The sequence below is a fragment of the Plecotus auritus genome (genome assembly GCF_963455305.1).
Source record: "Plecotus auritus genome assembly, chromosome: 3".
Lineage (NCBI taxonomy): Eukaryota > Metazoa > Chordata > Mammalia > Chiroptera > Vespertilionidae > Plecotus > Plecotus auritus.
This window is the reverse complement of record NC_137772.1, coordinates 9724197-9743604: the sequence shown is the minus strand read 5'-3', so window position 1 is coordinate 9743604 and position 19408 is coordinate 9724197. Positions and strand designations below refer to the sequence as shown.

Genomic DNA, 19408 nt, shown 5'->3' with positions numbered 1-19408 from the left:
CTTGGGTTCAATTTTTTTTTTAAATATATTTTATTGATATTTTACAGAGAGGAAGGGAGAGGGATAGAGATCTAGAAACATCGATGAGAGAGAAACATCGATCAGCTGCCTCCTGCACACCTCCCACTGGGGATGTGCCCGCAACCAAGGTACATGCCCTTGACCGGAATCAAACCCGGGACCCTTCAGTCCGCAGGCCGACGCTCTATCCACTGAGCCAAACCGGTTTCGGCTCTTGGGTTCAATTTGATAATATTTGATTAAGGATTTCTTCTGTGCTCAGAAAGATATTGGTCTCCATATTTTTTAATTTATTTTAATGTCTTTATCTGGTTTGGTACCAAGGAAATCTGGCCTCATAAAACGTGTTCCCTTCTCCTCTGTTTTCTGAAAGGATTCGTATAGGATTGGCATTATTGATGTTATCTCTCCCTTCAATACATAATAGAATTCACCAAATGGCCTGCAGTCTCCCAAATGGGAAGGTTTACATTACAAAACAAATTTCATGAATAGATATGGAACAATTCAGATTTTATATTTTTAAGCCAGTTTTGGTTATTGGTATGCTCTGGTAATCTTGTACATTGATATAAGTTCTCAAATGTATTGACATACAGTTGTCCATAATATTCCTTATTACCTTTGTAATATCCAGAGGACATGTGGTGATATCCCGTCTTTAATTTCTGACATTGGTAATTTGGGGTTACTTCTTTTTTCTTTCTCAGTCTCACTAGAGTATAATCAATTATATTGCTTTGTTCAAAAATCAGCCTCTTAAAGATTCAAGGTAAGACTTCCAAAAGATACGATGTGCTGCTGCTTAACTTTCTCCCATTCCCAGTGGAGTTTCTTGTCGACCTAAATCTCTCTTAAAATTAAGCCTTTCTTCCACAGGTTAGCACCCTCAATCTTTGTTTCCATTTTAAGCCTTACAAAGGTATGGTTGGATGACTCATAGCAGAAATTAATGGCTTCTAAGCAGGCTTATTTCGTCCATTATTCACTGATGGTGGATGCAGAAAGCTACTCAAGTCACACAGGCATCATAATGGGCCCGCAGATCACTAGATGTCCAAGTCATCAAGAGAAAAGATGTCAGTGACCATGTCTTAATTTCTCATGTTTGAGTTTGGGGAGGAAAAGTTGTTTCACAGGAAACTACCTAATGTTATATTTTCAAAATTAAAAGAGATAATGGTAAAAAAATAAAATCAATGGTCATCTCAAATAAAGCACCCCTCAAATAAAATGTGTATGTATGTGTGTTCTTCCATCATCTTAAAAATCTTAATTAGCAGATTCCTGTCTGTGAATGTTACACAAAGCATGCATTGCTATGAGAGGCACATTAATAAAAGCTACAGCTAATAAAGGCAGAGGTAAAATTAGCAATTATTTAGATCTTACTAAAATCTGAAATTATAAGCCTCTATCTCAAAAGAACATGTCTGTAAGACGTGTTGGGTAAGATTTATCAATGTTCAACTATATGAATTTTATGCAGTTTATGCACCTGTTAAAACCACTCCCGTTCTGAAGACACACGTATTCCCCTTTGAGTTACATCATACCCTTGATAATGTCTTTAAGATGTTCATTCTGCGTTATACTTTGAATAGGAAATAAGAATTTTAAATACTCTTTTTAAAAAAAGCAAACAGTTATGAGGCAAGACAATAAAAATATGTACATTTACCAATAGGAAAGTTCTCTGTACCATCTGCAATCCCTTTAAAAGCCAGATTTATATCTGGATTGACACAGTTTCCCCCATTGGGATAAAAATGGGTCCAAATGAAGATTACTACAGCCTCTATACATTCTGACTTCCAGTTCTGAGAAACCTAGGATGGCAGAGGGACTAGCCTATGAAAGCACCGTGAACCAAAAATAATTTCCTGCCTGGCTGGTGTGGCTCAGTGGTTGAGCGTCAACCCATGAATCAGGAGGTTAGGGTTCAATTCCTGGTCAGGGCACATTCCCCAGGTTGCAGGCTGGATCCCCAGTAGGGGGCATGCAGGAGGTAGCCGATCAATGATTCTCTCTCATCATTGATGTTTCTAGCTCTTTCTACCTCTCCCTTCCTCTCTGAAATCAAAAATATATTTTTAAAAAAAACAAAATAAACTTATGAACAAAATAGATCCAGAGACATAGAAGCATGGAACAGACTGATAAATCTCAGAGGGAAATAAATTATATGCATAACCCATGGACACAGACAATAGTGTGGTGAAGGCCTGAGGCGGGGTGGTGTGGGGTCAAGAGGGTCAAGGAGGGGAAGGGGGTACATCTACAATACTTTCAACAATAAAGATAAATTTTAAAAATTAAAAAATAAAAAGTAGGGATAAAGATCATTAGGGAAAAAAACAACTTCCCCAATGCATTACATTCATAGATATTATAAATTTCTCTTTTAAACCACCACCGCCACCCCTAAAATCAATGAGGACTAATGATAGGCCGCATGGTGAATTATAGTAATGTGTTTGAATTGTATCTTTTAACAACAGATAGTTTGAAAAGTGAGTGCAGAAGAGAGAACTTGGAAACCAGAGGGCAAGGCCTGTGGGTGGGAGGTGCCCCAGGGGAGGCAGCTTGGACAGCTAACCAGGGGAGGGGCAGAGAGGACACGAAGGACCACCTTCATCCACCTTGTAAGTTTGTCATTTTTTATAAAATAATGAAGTAAAAGTGCGTTCCCTGTTCTCCCTTCCCCCAGCCCACCCTGGGGCTGTCCTGGGTGATGCTGTAGAGGTCATGAATGAAAGGCAGGTGCCCCATAAACTGAGACATCTGCCTTACTATATAAAGTGTAAGTGAATCTATGAAATATGAATGGATCCATATGTATCTTGGAAAGGAATGCTTTAATAGGCTGACACTTGATAGCTATCAATCCAATTTTACTTCCAAGTTAAGAATTTACTGTGTACTTTCTACCCCTCCTCAGCCTCCACATTCCCCTCCCCACAACCCTGCAACTTTTTCACATTAGGAGTAAGAACTCTCAATGGATACGCTACACTTCAAAATTGCATAAAAGTTCTAAACATATTCTCAAAAGCACATACCAGCCCAGCTGGCATTGGCTCAGTGGTTGAGTGTCAACCTATGAACCAGGAAGTCACAGTTCAATTCCAAGTCAGGGCACATGCCCCGGATGTAGGCTCCATCCCCAGTGTGGGGCCTACAGGAGGCAGCTGCTCAATGATTCTCTCTCACCATGGATGTTTCTATCTCTCTCTCCCTCTCCCTTCCTCTCTGAAATCAATAAAAAATAAATTGGGGCGGGCGGGGGGGGGGAGACACATACCAGCAATCAAATTATCAGCAAATGATATTTATTCATTAATAGTACTAAGACAAGAGTATTAGAGTGGTAGGATTAAATATCTTTTAAATGTTTGGGTTATCTATCCTACAACATCTTATATTTTTTCAAATAATTTGCACTTGATAATGAAAGCTACTTGTCTTCTAGAGCCTAAAAGGATGGTATTGAAGCAGTCTTGTAGTTCTTCATATTCAATGCCCTGAAATTAGAAAATAAATGTCCATTTAATTGTATAGGTACAGGTAATATATCTGTAGATTCTTATAAAAATGTTTTACAATTTAAAAAATTAACAATCCAAACCCACATTTCCTCACCAAATTAAAAAGCTTCACTTTAAATAAACCAAAAATATTTTTAAAATGTAATTTAGGAAGGAAAGATTGATTTATGGGACCAATTTTGAATACTACTGTGTTTCCCCGAAAATAAAACATCCTCCGAAAATAAGACCTACTTACAGGTTTCCTTCTGAGTGAAATATAAGGCATCCCCCCGAAAATAAGGCCCCCAGGCTCTGTCTCAGAATGAAAATTAATTTACCATAAACTGGTCGCTAGGGCCGCCCCGACTGGTGTCTAGCAACCAGTGACATTACGCGGAGTCCTGACGTCACTGCTGTGTGGAGGCGGAGCGGAGGTCGGAGTGAGCAGTGAGCGCGGGGCGGGAGAGAGGAGGAGACTTTCGCAGATGCATGTAGAAGAACAGGAGGATTAGAGCAGACGGGACGCGGCGAAGGTGGTGAGTGCTGGTCTGTCTCTGGTGACACTACCTGATGCTCGCGGCCGCCTTCATGATGACTGAAGGTTCTCAGTCAGTGGCAGACCCTGCTCCAGCCCAGATCCAGGCCCCAGCAAGCCCAGTGACAGTCCCCAGGCAGGTCCCAGGGGGTAAATGTCTGATAAAGGGGTAGGGGGGATGTCTGGTGAAGGTGTTCAGTGGCACAGGGGTGGGGGGAGGGGGATCACTTAAAATGACACAGGAGGATCAGAGGGGGCAATCAAAATGACACAGGAGGATCAAAAGGGGTTACTAAAATGGTAATCCCCCCTCTGATTCTCCTGTGCCATTTTGATTCCCCCCTCTGATCCCCCCTGTGTCATTTTGAGTGATCCCCCTCCCCCCACCTTGATACCCCAATTCCTTTTTTTTTTACCCCTAGAAATGAGCACAGAAAGAAAAAGCTACTCCATGGAGTACAAGAAATGAATCGTGGAAGACTCTTGGGGCCAAAATCTTACTGCTTTCTGCAAAGAGAAGATGTTGAGTATCCGATTGGTCCAAAAATGGCGAGCAGAGTATGGTAACCTCGTTGAACAAGTGGACAAGGGAAATGCTAAAAAGCACAAGTGTGGATCAGGTCAGCAACCATTGTTTTCCGAGCTGGAAGACCTGATCTGTGAATGGGTTGTTGACAGGAGAGCAAAGTCTTTGGTTGTGAATAGGGCTCAGATTCAAGAATTTGCCCTTCAATGGCACCACAGTTTGACATAGCCCCCAAAGACTTCAAAGCATCACAACACTGGCTGGATAATTTCCTTCAGCGAAGTCAACTGTCTTTAAGAAGATCTACAACATTGTTTAGGTTGGAAGATACTCAAGTTATTAAGCGAGCACTTGCATTCAAGTCCTTTATTGATGATGCTGACTTCTCTAAATACAATCTTTCCAACATGATTGCTATGGATGAAACTGCAGTGTTTATGGGCCAATCATCTCAAACAACAATTGAACAGCGGGGTGCCTCCTTGGCGTACATTCCCTCCACTGCTTATGAAAGTGCACGTGTTTCCTGTATTTTGGCAATTCGTCTGGATGGCACTAAAATCCCACCTTTAATCATTTCTAAGGGCAAGAAGGAAAAGATTGAACGTGGTTTGGGTGTTTTTATTCTTGAAACTGAAAAAGCCTGGGCCACACAAGCAGCTATAAGGAAGTGGGTCGATTTAATGCTGCCGCTTGTTATGCGAGGGAGCCAAAGAGGTCTGCTAGTCTGGAATGCAGCCAGCACTCACCGCGCTAAAGACATGAAGACATTTCTTCACGAAAGAAAAATAGATCAGATGATGATTCCCGCAGGAATGACGGCCTATCTCCAGACTCTTGATATTGCAGTAAACAAGCCATTCAAAGACAATTTGCGCATGGAAATTAATGACTACATTGAAAATAGAATGGAGAGAAATCAGCGTGGAAACTTTGTGAAACCTAAACTGCAAGAAGTTGTGACTTGGGTGAAGAATTCATGGGAGAAAATCACTGACAGTTGCATTGCAAATGCACTGCGAGCAGGCTACCTTGACAAGAAGTACTCATTTAAAGACAGTGCTATTGCTAAACATGAGAGATTTGGTCCACTGATTCTGAAAGAAATGGAGTCACAAGAAATTCACCAGGAAATTTAGGAATTGGATTGTTATGATGATGTTCCAGAAGATGATGACATGATTGTCATTGAATAAATGAGTAAATTCTTGATACTGTAGGATTCACAGTTTGTCTGGTTTGTGTTGACAACTACCGTACTACCGTACCGTATACAGGTAATAAATTTCCTTTATTTTCATTTAACAATAAATGTGTACCATATTCTTCTTCATGGAAAAATAAGCCATCCCCTGAAAATAAGACCTAGTGTGTCTTTGGGGGCAAAAATTAATATAAGACACTGTCTTATTTTCGGGGAAACACGGTATGATCCAGGGATTTACTAGTTTTAAAATTAGGGTAAAAGGAGCTTCAACTTGATTTAGGGTAATATTTGGGATAAGGTAAAAAGAAAGAGATTTCATCATTAAAATGTCTATACTACCCAAAACAATCTATAGATTCAATGCACTCCCCATTAAAATACCAATGGCATATTTCACAGACCTAGAAAGAACTCTCCAAAAATTCATCTGGAATAAAAAAAGACCCCTCGAATAGCCACAGCAATCCTGAGAAAGAAGAACAAAGTAGGAGGGATCTCAATACCAGATTTCAAGCTGTATTACAAAGCCACTGTCCTCAAAACAGCCTGGTACTGGCACAAGAACAGACATATAGACCAATGGAATAGAATAGAGAACTCAGGTATTGACCCAAACCACTATACGCAATTAATATTTGACAAAGGAGGCATGAACATACAATGGAGTCAAGACAGTCTCTTCAATAAATGGTGTTGGGAAAATTGGACAGATACATGCAAAAAAATTAAACTAGACCACCTACTTACACCATACATAAAAATAAACTCAAAATGGACTTAAACATACAATGAGAAACCATAAAAATACTAGAGGAATCTACAGCCAGAAAAATCTCTGACATATGCCGAAGCAATTTCTTCACTGATACTGCTCCTAGGGCAATGGAAACTAAAGAGAAAATAAACAAATGGGACTACATCAAAATAAAAAGCTTTTGCACAGCAAAGGAGACCATCAATAAAACAACAAGAAAGCCCACTGCATGGGAGAACATATTTGCCAATGATATCAACGATAAGGGTTTAATCTCCAACAAATACAGGGAACTCATGCAGCTTAACAAAAAGAAGATAAACACCCAATCAAAAAATGGGCAACTGATCTAAATAGACTCTTTTCGAAAGAAGACAGAAGGAAGGCCAAGAGACATATGAAAACCTGCTCAAAGTCACTAATCATCAGAGAGATGCAAATCAAAACAACAATGTGGTACCTTCTCACACCTGTCAGAATAGCTATCATCAACAAATCAACAAATGACAAGTGCTGGCGAGGATGTGGAGAAAAAGGAACCCTCGTGCACTGCTGGTGGGAATGCAGACTGGTGCAGCCACTGTGGAAAACAGTATGGAGTTTCCTCAAGAAACTAAAAATGGAACTCCCATTTGACCCAGTGATCCCACTTCTAGGAATATATCCTAAGAAAACAGAAACACCAATCAGAAAGGATATATGCACCCCTATGTTCACAGCAGCACAACTCACCATAGCTAAGATTTTAATCCACTCCATCAGCAGATGAGTGGATTAAAAAACTGTGGTACATCTACACAATGGAATACTACGCTGCGGTAAAAAAGAAGGAGTTCTTACCATTTGCAACAACATGGATGGAGATGGAGAGCATTATGCTAAGTGAAATAAGCCAGGCAGAGAAAGATAAATATCACATGATCTCACTCATTTGTGGAATATAATGAACAACATAAACTGATGAACAAAAATAGATCCAGAGACAGAGAAACATCAATCAGAACGTCAAACCTCAGGGAAGTTAGGGGAGGGTGGGGGTAAGTGGGAGAGATCAACCAAAGGACTTATATGCATGCATATAAGCCTAATCAATGGACACAGACAACAGGGGGGTGGGGGCATGAATGGGAAGTGGAGGGTAATGGGAGAATAAGGACACATATGTAATACCTTAGTCAATAAAGAAATTTAAAAAATTAAAAAAAAGAAAGATTTCAATAAACTCAAAATTACTAAACAGAAGATAAACTTCATATTTTTCAAAGCAGCAATCAGTTGCTCTTTTCTGTCCAAACATATTCGCTAGGGCACACACAGAACTCTCTTAGGTCTGATCTCTGGATAGAAAAGGACTCAGAGAAAAATGCTTCCAGAATATTACTCCTGTAGACACAGTTAAATTACATAAACGTAAAAGGGCAATTCTACTTTTGTGATATAATAATGATGTCAGTATCGCAATCACTGTCTACAATTGATAGGGTGTACTTACTCGTGTTTTTTATAAAAGAATATGAATTTGGTGTCCTTTATCTAATCCACCACAGGATTACATTGAAGTCAGAAATATGTAAATTTGCTTCATTGGCATTAAAACATTTTTCAATGAACAGATAGAAATGGATTATTTCACTTTATGATACTGCACACACAAAAAAAGATGGACTGTCCAGTTCTAATGTATGTTCTGAGCTACTGAGAACTCAATTTTCAGAGTGCTCAAAACCGGGGTAACATTGAAATTTTAAAACACTTTAATAACAAGCTTTTCCTCAAAGTTTTATAAAGTGATGTCAATAGCATTTTTTTCAGGAAGAGGAGTATTTCCAGTTTTCATAAAAGATTATTTCAAAGTTAAGAACAGAAACCTTAAGTGTCCTTAGGATTCTTCTGAGAGCCCAGAGCCCTATAACAAGGGTCAAAAACTCTCTCTGAGAACAATGTTAACATGTGCAGCTAACTGGACGATAAACACCTAAGTAGTTTCAAGTGACTCATAAGAAGATGCTACAGATTTGCATTAACCATTATGGACAGAATAGTTTGGTACATAAATTAAGCTTTTTCAATTGAGAATTTCAAATGGGAAAGAACTTCTGCAAGGGAGGGAAGGTATGTGGAAAGAGCTGAGATTTCTAAAATCACCCAAATGTGTCATTTTTAAAAGTGTGTACAAATAAAAGATACGGTTTTGAAGAAATCTAAAAGTTGAAAACAATTTTTCTTGGTTGATGAAGTAAATGTAACATATTACTACCTTTTGACATTCAAAGTCATTATACTTTCGATTGGTCTGCTTTTCGGTCCACCTGGCGGGTGGAAAACCTTAGCAGCTTTGCTGGGTTTTTCCGATTTAGCTGTATACGGGTCAGTAGAATGTGAAGGGTAAGGGTCGAATGTTCCTGCCTTCATTCCGCCAGCCTACAAATCAAAATGAGACCATTTTATATGGTTTTGTAAAATGCTCCTTAAAAATATTAGATGTTGAAGTTTATACATATTTTGTATTGCCTATGGAGTTGGTTTTACATTTTAAAAAAGTTGTCTATTTTGTTTCATTCAGGTTCCAGCAAAAAGTCTCCCTACCAGCAAGTTCATGGGGTTAAGACACTGTAAATCTAAAAGTTCTCTTATATTAAAATGCAAATGCTTAAGTTTGACTACATCAAATTACTAAATTTTTGAATAGCACAAAATATCATAATCAAAGGAAAACATTCAATAAACTAATATATATATATATATTATATAATATATATAATATATATATATATATATTTCAACACAGATGAAAACAAAACAATATCCTTAGCATACAAAAAGATCTTACAAATATCCTACTAGAAAATCTGCAGGAAAAGTAAACAGGCAATTCACAGAAGGAGGAAAATGTATAAATCAAGGTTTATAAATTAAAAGAAGCATGTCCATTTTTATTCAAACTTGTAAACTTCAGCAAAGTGAGAAAATTCATCTCAATCGTTTCAAAAACTAAAAGATGGTCTGGCTTTTTATGATTTTGAGAAAAACTATAACTAAGATCTAGAGAGGCACTTAGAAAAATCAACTGTAAACTCAAATATATTTGAACTGATTAATTCTATCTAATAAAGAGGTAATATGCAAATTGACCATCACTCCAACACACAAGATGGCTGCCCCCATGTGGTCAAAGATGGCCACCCCCATGTGGACACAAAATGGCCACCACAAGATGGTCGGCAGGGGAGGGCAGTTGTGGGCGATCAGGCCAGCAGGGGAGGGCAGTTGGGAGGGACCAGGCCTGAAAGGGAGGGCAGTTGAGGGCAATCAGGCCTGCAGAGGAGGACAATTGGGGGGAACCAGGCCTGCAGGGGAGGGCAGTTGCGGGCAACAAGGCCAGCAGGGGAGGGCAGTTAGGGGCGACCAGGCCTGCAAGGAAGGGCAGTTCGGGGGGACCAGGCTGGTAAGGGAGGGCAGTTAGGGGTGACCGGGCCAGCAGGAGAGGGCAGTTGGGGGCGACCAGGCCTGCATGGGAGGACAGTTAGGGGTGACCAGGCCAGCAGGGGAGGGCAGTTAAGGGCAATCTGGCCAGAAGGGGAGCAGTTAGGCGTCGGTCAGGCTGGCAGGGGAGTGATTAGGGGGTGATCAGGCTGGCAGGCAGAAGCGGTTAGGGGCAATCAGGCAGACAGGCAGGCGAGTGGTTGGGAGCCAGCAGTCCTGGATTGTGAGAGAGATCCCAGATTGGAGAGGGTGCAGGCTGGGCTGAGGGACACACACACACACACACACACCCATGCACGAACCGGGCCTCTAGTAATCATTATAAGAGCTTCTTTATTCCCACACACTGGTCATACTTTATGACTTTTCATAATTTTATAAACACTGGTTTCATGATTCTTGGCATGAACACAAAACAAAAGTTTATTGTTTACATGGGCAATAAAACAATTTGACAGCAAGAGGCATTATTTCTTTAAAATGCTTAATATTAAAAAATAATAATAATAAATGCTTAATATTTTTTCATTCTAAAACTCTTTACTTACCTTTTTACCAGGAGAAGAGGGCTTAAAAGGGCTTGGGAGTACTTCTTTCTTCTCTGCTTTCTTGATTGGAGGTAAAGTTTTCTCAGAAAAATAAGGATTGGTATCAAAATATTCTCTTGGGTAAAGGTTTAACCTGAAAGGTCCCCCTTTGAGTAAACGATGGTGCTCTTCGTTCTCTTTCTGTAAATTAAAGAGTTAGAAATTAGGTAGCATAAATTACTCCGAATGATAATAACAGAGAGTCTAATCTTTTTTTATATTTTAATAGAAGCACATAGATTTTTAAAATATACACTGCTAGGCTCACATTTTTTTAAGCATTCCTTTGTTATGTTCTGTTTTTATGATACTAAAGATATGCTTACTTATGAACAACTATGATTGTTCATTTTGGATATCAATTTATTTGAAGTATAGAGATCTATTTGTCATCTGAACAAATCTCTATTAGCTCTCTGGGGGATATGATATAGTAACAAGAGATTGGTCTTCAGTTCAAACTCTAACTCCCTCCTGCTTTTCAGCATTTCTTGGGGACTCTGGGGCCTTTCGGTGCCACATTTTCAACCCTTAAATGAGGATAATACCCGCTCCCCCGCCCCGCCCCCAGGCATGCTGCTGTAAAGACTAAATGAGATTCTGTGTATAAAGTACCTGGTATATGGTAGGCTCTTCATAAATGTCAGTTTTACTTCTGAGAATGAGGAATACTTACTTTTTACATTATAACGTGCTTATATTACAATATTTTTAGCTACCTAGTACCCAAGCAAAACAGAGGGGAGGGATGAGGGGAAGGGAGAGGGCGAGGGGAAGGAGGAAAGAAGAAGAGAGGAGAGGAGAGGAGAGGGAGGGGAGGGGAGGGGAGTGGAAGGGAGGGGGAGAGGGGAAACATAAAAAATACCTGCATAAATAATAGCTGAAAATATTCTAAACTTAATGAAAACTATCAATTCACAGATCCAAGAAGCTCGATAAACCCCAAGCATAAGAAACATGAGAAAACTACACCAAGGCACATTGCAATCAAATTGCTCCAATGAGTGATAAAGAAAATTTTAAACGTTACCAGAGGGAACAGAGACAGTACAAAATAAACATGACAGCAGACACCTTGTCAGAAACAACTCAAACAAGAAAACAGTGGAGTAATCTCTAAAATTCTAAAAGAAAAAGCAATGGTACATTTAAAAAATTATTTCCAGAATTAATTTTAGGAAATCCAAGATTTCTCACTTCTAAATAATAAGTTATGAAAGTAAGAACAAAAGAGCTCTCTCTACTGTGAGGAAAGAAAAGTATCTTATACCCATAAAGTTTAGGATGGAAGACTAATTATTGAGTCACGTGTATTTATATATTATGTATTATTACTATTCCTACAGATGAAAAGCAGTTTATATGTAATTTTATATAAACTGAATAATCCATACATAGAAATAGAGATGCTTCATTTCAAATGACCAAGGCTTCTGCCCAATTTAATGGAAAACTTTTGGGTTTGGACAATCCATTTGCCAAATGATCACTATCCTTCTATCTCTCAGCCCACCCAATGCCACTTGAAGTCACCACAGCAAAATGATCAAAAACTGCCTGCCTAAAAATACAAAAACAAAAACACTAATTAAATGGTTGCCATTGCCCTAACCCTGTGGTCGGCAAACTGCGGCTCGCGAGCCACATGCGGCTCTTTGGCCCCTGGAGTGTGGCTCTTCCACAAAATACCACGGCCTGGGTGAGTCTGTTCTGAAGAAGTGGCATTAGAAGAAGTTTAAGTTTAAAAAATTTGGCTCTCAAAAGAAATTTCAATCGTTGTACTGTTGATATTTGGCTCTGTTGACTAATGAGTTTGCCAACCACTGCCCTAACCGGTTTGGCTCAGTAGATAGAGCGTCGGCCTGCAGACTCAAGGGTCCCAGGTTCGATTCTGGTCAAGGGCATGTACCTTGGTTTCAGGCACATCCCCAGTAAGGGTGTGCAGGAGGCAGCTGATTGATGTTTCTCTCTCATCGATGTTTCTAACTCTCTTTCTCTCTCCCTTCCTCTCTGTAAAAAATCAATTAAATATGTTTAAAAAAATAAATAAATGGTTGCCATTTAATTTCTGTTGCTTCATGTCCAACAAATTTGACTTTTTATTACTACCAGCTCTCTTTAAGTTACGTTGATATTGTTAAATTATGTTGATATTTTTCCAAAATGTATAAGGGTTCCTCCATTCATATGTAGGCGTTCTCCACATAAGTATGTTTCATTATACGTCAAATATTGTATAAAGTGAGTGCAAAAGACACATAACAGTTACGTTTCAGTGTTTATCTCTGCTCTTTAATGAAGTGAGGCGTTTTCTCCATGCTTTCACTCTCTCTTCTGTAGGCATGCATCCATTCTCTCCTTCTACTTCCTCGATGTTCTCCATCACTCCTCCATTCCACCACTCACCCTAATGGAGTAGAACTCCCACTACTTTGTAGTGGTGGAAACATGGCTACGGGTTAGGATATGACTCCTCTACTCAAAATAGAAGGTATTTGATCAGGCTGGGTTAACAGAAGTCCCACAGCTAGTTAGAGAGAGGTGAGAGATGTGATCAACTACAGCAGCAGGTAAAAAGTTCACCCTGGGAAGAGCTGAAAGAATCTATAGTAAGATGTGGAAATCTAATATCAAAAATGAAATGTAAAAATGAAACCCCCATTTGACCCAGTAATCCCACTTCTAGGACTATATCCCAAGAAACCAGAAACACCCATCAGAAAGGATATATGCACCCCTATGTTCATAGCAGCACAATTCACCATAGCTAAGATTTAAAAACAACCTAAGTGCCCATCAGCAGATGAGTGGATTAGAAAACTGTGGTACATCTACACAATGGAATACTATGCTGCTATAAAAAAGAAGGAACTTTTACCATTTGCAACAGCATGGATGGAACTGGAGAGCGTTATGCTAAGCAAAATAAGCCAATTGGAGAAAGATAAATATCACATGATCTCACTCATATGTGGGATATAATGATCAACATAATGTGATGAACAAGAACAGATCCAGAGACAAATGGCAGGGGAGGGGGGTGGGTTAGAGATCAACCAAAGGACTTGTATGCATGCACATTAGCATAACCAATGGACACAGACACTGGGGTGGTGGGGGCTTGCCCGGGGTGGGAATGGCTGGGGGCGGGTGTTAATCGGGGAAAAAGGAAACACATGTAAAACTTCAGACAATAAAAAAAAAATGAAATGTAAAACTCTCACAATTCATAAACATCAGTCTGCCCGCCACTGCCCGAGTGATACAAACACGGAAAACAAAACAAACCATCATTAGATCACAAGTGAATTCTCTAAGTCAACTAAATGAGGAAGGTTGAAGAAAAGCTGAAGTAGATTATTTTACCTTATAATTTAGTTTTGGTGCATCATAGACATCAGCAGAGTGTGTGAACGGTTTACCTATCGTAACATTTGCATAGCTAAGGAAAGAAAACGAGTTATGGTGACTTCAAAGTTCAGGAATTTTAAATGTTACCTTTTTAAGTTCAAAACAAATGATATAAGAGTATTAAATGTATCTTACCCATATCCGGTTCCTTTCTTTCCTGGGCTTGTGTATAAATTCTTCCCAGGTGCTTCATATTTTTCTCTGGGTTTGGACTGTGCACTGAAGAATGGCACTGGACCACCTATTGTTCCATAGTAGCTTCCTACTCCACATCTTACAGTAAAAAAAAAACAAAACACAGAGCAGAGCAGGTTAAAATGGCCACCTGTGTGTTATATATATTTTAGCACAATGTATAAAAATTATTGAAAAAGGAGCAAAATATGTGCAATGGAATTGACTTGCTTAACTTTGGTAAGAAAAAAAACATTTTTATTATAGTTTTTAATCCAATTTTCTCCATTTTTCAGACAAATTTTGAGATGAGTTTTTGATTGTTTATGCTGATTTTAAATGTTCACGTAAACAAAATTCATAACCTCTAGGAAGTCAAAATACTTTCTATTAATCTCATTAACCATAACAATAAATAGACTTCCTTGTGTGTTTAGGTGAGGTTAGGTACTCTATGGCAAATTAGCTAATAAATGGCCGATTACTTCTGACCATCCACTCACTGGAAACTATACTTTCAAAACATACAAGTATTGCTTCTGCTGCTGATGGCATAATGAATCTCATGACATTTTGCTAATTTTCTTCTTTTGGGCTCATACTGATTATTATAGAAAAAATTAACAAATTTTTAAAATTTTAATGTTAAATTTTCTGGACTCACAATATATATTTAATCATTAAACCATTTACCACCCAATACTTTATTCATCATCAATACTTTATTTTAACAAATATTATCTTTAATAACATTTCACAATAAGAAAGATAATTAATGTTAGTAACAGTCATAGTCTCTACTTTCCAAGTTATCAATGAAGTAAACAAATTTTAATAATCAGTAAATGGTATCCAAGACCAATGAAACCTTATTATCATCAAAACTTGACACTGGTTATACATTTGAATTAAAATTTTTAAAAACTAGAAACACATCAATATTGGTTACTTATTTTCTCTGGCCTACAAATAAAGGTTCCATTAGGAGAAAATACTCATTTTTATTAATTGATATTTATGAATATATGTCATAAAATAAAATATAAGGAGACAAAGCAATGACATTGCAGATAAAAGGTCAGTTATCCACACACATAATCTAAGTAGAATTTGATTTAATGCAAGCAATAAATATCGGTACATTTAAGATTTATTAAATTCCTGTGGTTCCATAATTTGATGGTGAGTAAGTACCAGTATAACGGCTTCTTATTTCTACTACCAATATCTCTTTTTGAAAACTTTCTGTATCCACTAAATTACAGATTTTTTTCTCATACTTGGGAGATTTAAAAAGAAAGAAAAATTAGTCTAACTACAAAACTGTTGTTATTTTTTGACTGACAAATGATTTTCAAGTCGTGTGCTACAAGAACTTTTAAAATATATGCAACCTGACCACCTAGTCAGGGGCACTGACTTCTTTTCCCTTGGATTGCAAATTTAAAAAAAATGACAACGGCCAACACAACAATAGCCGTCCAGTGTGAATGAACCAAAATTATACCTATTTTGCCCTGGCCAGTGTCCCTCAGTGGTTAGAGTGCACAGAAAGGTCTGGGTTTGATTCCTGGTCAAGGGCACATACCTGGGGTGCAGGTTGATTCCCAGTGGGTGACAAGAGGGGGGGGGGGCATGCCGGAGGCAACCAATACATGTGTCTCTCTCACATCCATGTTTCTCCCTCCCCCTCCCTGTACCTGTCTCTAAAATCGATGGGAAAATTATCCTCAGGTGAGAATTAACAACACAAAAAATTATACCTATTTATTTTTGTCAAACTGGCAAAAAATCTAATATTTTTTGATGTTTGCAGAATTTTAGTAATTAGTTTATGTTTGCCATAAGAAAATCGCAGGTTATAATCTAATGTATCAAGGTAGAAAATTGCAGTTATAATCTAATGTATCAAGGCAGCAATTTCCAATTATTAGCACAAGAGGTCAAAGTTCATGGGGGAACACTTAAAAATAGGAAAAAGTTATTTAAAGGGTAAAATAACCATATTACATGTAAAGGATTCTTAACATGTCTTTGATGATTTAACTTCTTTATTTAAAAAAAAAAAAAAAAGGCTTCTCCTAGTTTCACTTTTTTATTAATTCTTTGTAAAAGTTTTTTTTTTTAAATAGAAAAAACAGCCAGGGCACAGATATGAAGACCCAAGGTGATTTTTTCCCTGACTACGTGCAGGTTTTTTTATCAAGTTTATTTTCATTATTTTGTTGGCCTTTATGAAATAAACTAATAGAGAACAGTAACATAAATAATCCCAAATGTAATGTGATAAAGACAATCAATTTAGTGGAAAATACCTGCCAACTTAAATCTTCCAATATAACTATCCCCAGTGAAGACAAAGTAACCGAAGGATCATACTTTAAAAGGTGAATCATACAGTATACTTACGATTTTTTATCTCCGTTACTAGGGAGGAAAGCTTTGCCTAGATTTTTTTTTGCTTCTTCCATCATACGCTTTCTCCTCACTTGGTTCAGATTTGCATAACCTTCACCTTCAAAAATCCTTACAAAACGGGGCTCAAAGTAACCTGCCTGAAGATCTGACATTTCTTTGGATCCCCCAGGTAGCATCTGTTTATTTTTGCTTGCAGCTTCATTAAAGGGCCCTTTAACAATAAATTAGGGAAATGGTAATTTTGAGCTCACTAGTAATTAAAGAACATGAAAAATAACAAAAGAGTTTCAAAATGTGACATGGGCCAATACATTTTGAGGCCTAAAACTTGTTTCCAATGTTCACTGAAAGCTCTGTGTGAAAGGCTATGTTGACAATAAGACCTAAGAGGGTTACATTATAGACTGTGAATTTCAGAGCTGGAAGAGACCTTAGAGATTATCTAATCCAGTGCTTCCCCATCTACATAACTGAGAAACAGTTTGTGTGAAATGTCAATACGTGTGTGTGAGTGAGTGTGTGTGTGTGTGTGTGTGTGTGTGTGTGTGTGTGTGTGTAGGTTAAAGTGGAGAGTGTCCCATACTCACACTGAAGCCATTTCCATCCTGGGTATATACCCAAGACACATGAGTGCCTTTATGCACTAAAAGACATAAACAAGAATGTTCAGAGCAATTCAGTCATAATAATCAAAACCAAGAAACAGTTCTGCCCTAGCTGTTTTGTCTCAGTGGCTAGACTCAGCATCAGCCTGGGTCTGACAGGTTGTGGGCTCGATCCCCAGTACAAGGCAGCCAATCAATGGTTCTCTCTCATCATTGATGTTTCTATCTCTCTCCCTCTCCCTTCCTCTCTGAAATCAATAAAAATAGTATTTTTTAAAAACAACAAGAAACAGTTCAAATATCGATCATTAGAACAGATTAAATAAACAGTAACCCTGTAATTTTTTAAAGACTTTTTATAAATATTTGGAACTTCTTTTATAATTTGGATTAATTTTAGAAGTCCTTTCGTGATGTGAAGTATTTTTTGAAGTGCAAACAATCCTTAAATCAACTGGTTATTTCAATGTGAATTTGTATCACTGATTTTTTACCTTAATTTTTTGAAAAGTAATATAGTCACATCGTTCCAAATGCAACAGTATAAATATTTGTACGATAAATCTTCCCCCCACACACTTAGCCACTCAGTTCCTCTCCCACAGGCAATCATGATATTAAATTTGTTTCCCGAAGAATGTTTAGGCATGTTCCAATACATATTTTCATATATTTTCCTCTCTATTTTTAGTGTTCAGCATACCATATACACTATTCTGCACCTTAATTTCTATTTTATTTAATAACATACCTTGGAGAAGTTTCATATCAATGTATTCTTTTTTATTGCCACATAGAGGTCATTCAATACCCAAAAATTTAACAGACATTTTAAATGATTATTTACTTTAGTTCTCATTTATAACTCTTCTAAAAAAAATCCCGGGCTATTCATTTAGCATTTTAATTTTCAAGAAGGAATAGTAGATGGCCTTTTCAAGTACAAATGTAAACACTATTTGCATAGTAGAGTGTCCCATTTAAGGGGAAAAAGCTAAAAACAACATATTCTGGGAGAAAACTGCCATGAACTCTTGGAAAGAAATAAAATTACTTACGAGGAGAATACTTAAAGAGAGGGTAGTACAAAAACATGAAATTCTCTTAACTCTACTGCCATTTCTCAAGTTTATTCAACTTTAGAACTAATACTTTAAAATATGGACCATTAAACATATCATTTGGGCCCTACCAGGGTAGCTAAGTTGGTTAGGGCATCATCCAAGGTTGCAGGTTCAATGGCAGGTCAGGGCACATGCAAGAATCAACCAATGAATGCATGAATAAGTGGAATAACAAATGGAAGTGTTCGTGTTTCTCTAGATAAACAAATAAATTTAAATATCATTTAACCAAATTTCCATACAGAAAATGTCCCCGATTAGGCTGTAAAGGAAACCAAATATACTTACGATCATATTGTGACACATATTTATCACCAACAGTTATATATTCCATCTCACTGAAGAGGCCAATCCTCTCCATATCAGATTTCGCTCCTTCTCCAGGCATCGTTGCGTCTCCTGGAGGCGTTCCCTGTATCAGGAACTTCAAAAGGTTCCTTTGGGCTACTTCTATTAGAGCTCAAGCCTACCCTGCAATGAAAAATACAGGAGGGAATGTTCAGGAAAATGGTGATTACTAAATTTCAGTCATGATATTAATACCTTCAGTCTGAAAGTGAACGTTCTCTGTAAAACAGTAGCCCCAAACTATGTGGGGAAAGAACCTGTTTTGTGGGGCTAAGGCTGATGGTATTCAAAAGGATCACCAAGGGCCCTCTCTTTGCCTCTCCAGGTGAAACATCCACCAGTTACAAAGTGTGTATGATAGCATGGTTGCATTGCCATTCATCTTCTGTAAATGATAAAAGTCTGTAATAATTTCTAGTGAGGTATAACTACTGTGCAAACAACACAGCCTCCCTTTGAGTGCAAGTCAGATTTAAAAGGCATCATTAACGGGGGCAGGTGTTTTCGTTTAGATCAAATGACTCAGGTACTGCACTGTCCCTCACACTGAAAATAAGACCTTAGTTTTTCAGAACGCACAACACATACAGGTATCACCCTCTTGGTCCTGCGTTTTTTCAGGTTTCATGGGGGGAGAGAACAATTTTCTAACCAAGATAAAAACAAAGAACAACAAAACCAACAA

At 38.0% G+C, this 19408-nt stretch overlaps 1 protein-coding gene across 1 annotated transcript; it reads right to left on the bottom strand.

Annotated features, from left to right (window-relative positions):
* Positions 1-3338: 3338 nt before the first annotated feature.
* Positions 3339-18846, bottom strand: CFAP96 (cilia and flagella associated protein 96). Its single transcript, XM_080661562.1, has 7 exons — positions 18664-18846; positions 16638-16857; positions 14190-14327; positions 14010-14085; positions 10605-10784; positions 8831-8994; positions 3339-3545 (listed from the first exon to the last, which is right to left on the bottom strand). The coding sequence occupies exons 1-7, from the start codon at positions 18761-18763 to the stop codon at positions 3497-3499; spliced, it is 927 nt and encodes a 308-aa protein (XP_080517688.1). The 5' UTR covers positions 18764-18846; the 3' UTR covers positions 3339-3496.
* Positions 18847-19408: the final 562 nt, after the last annotated feature.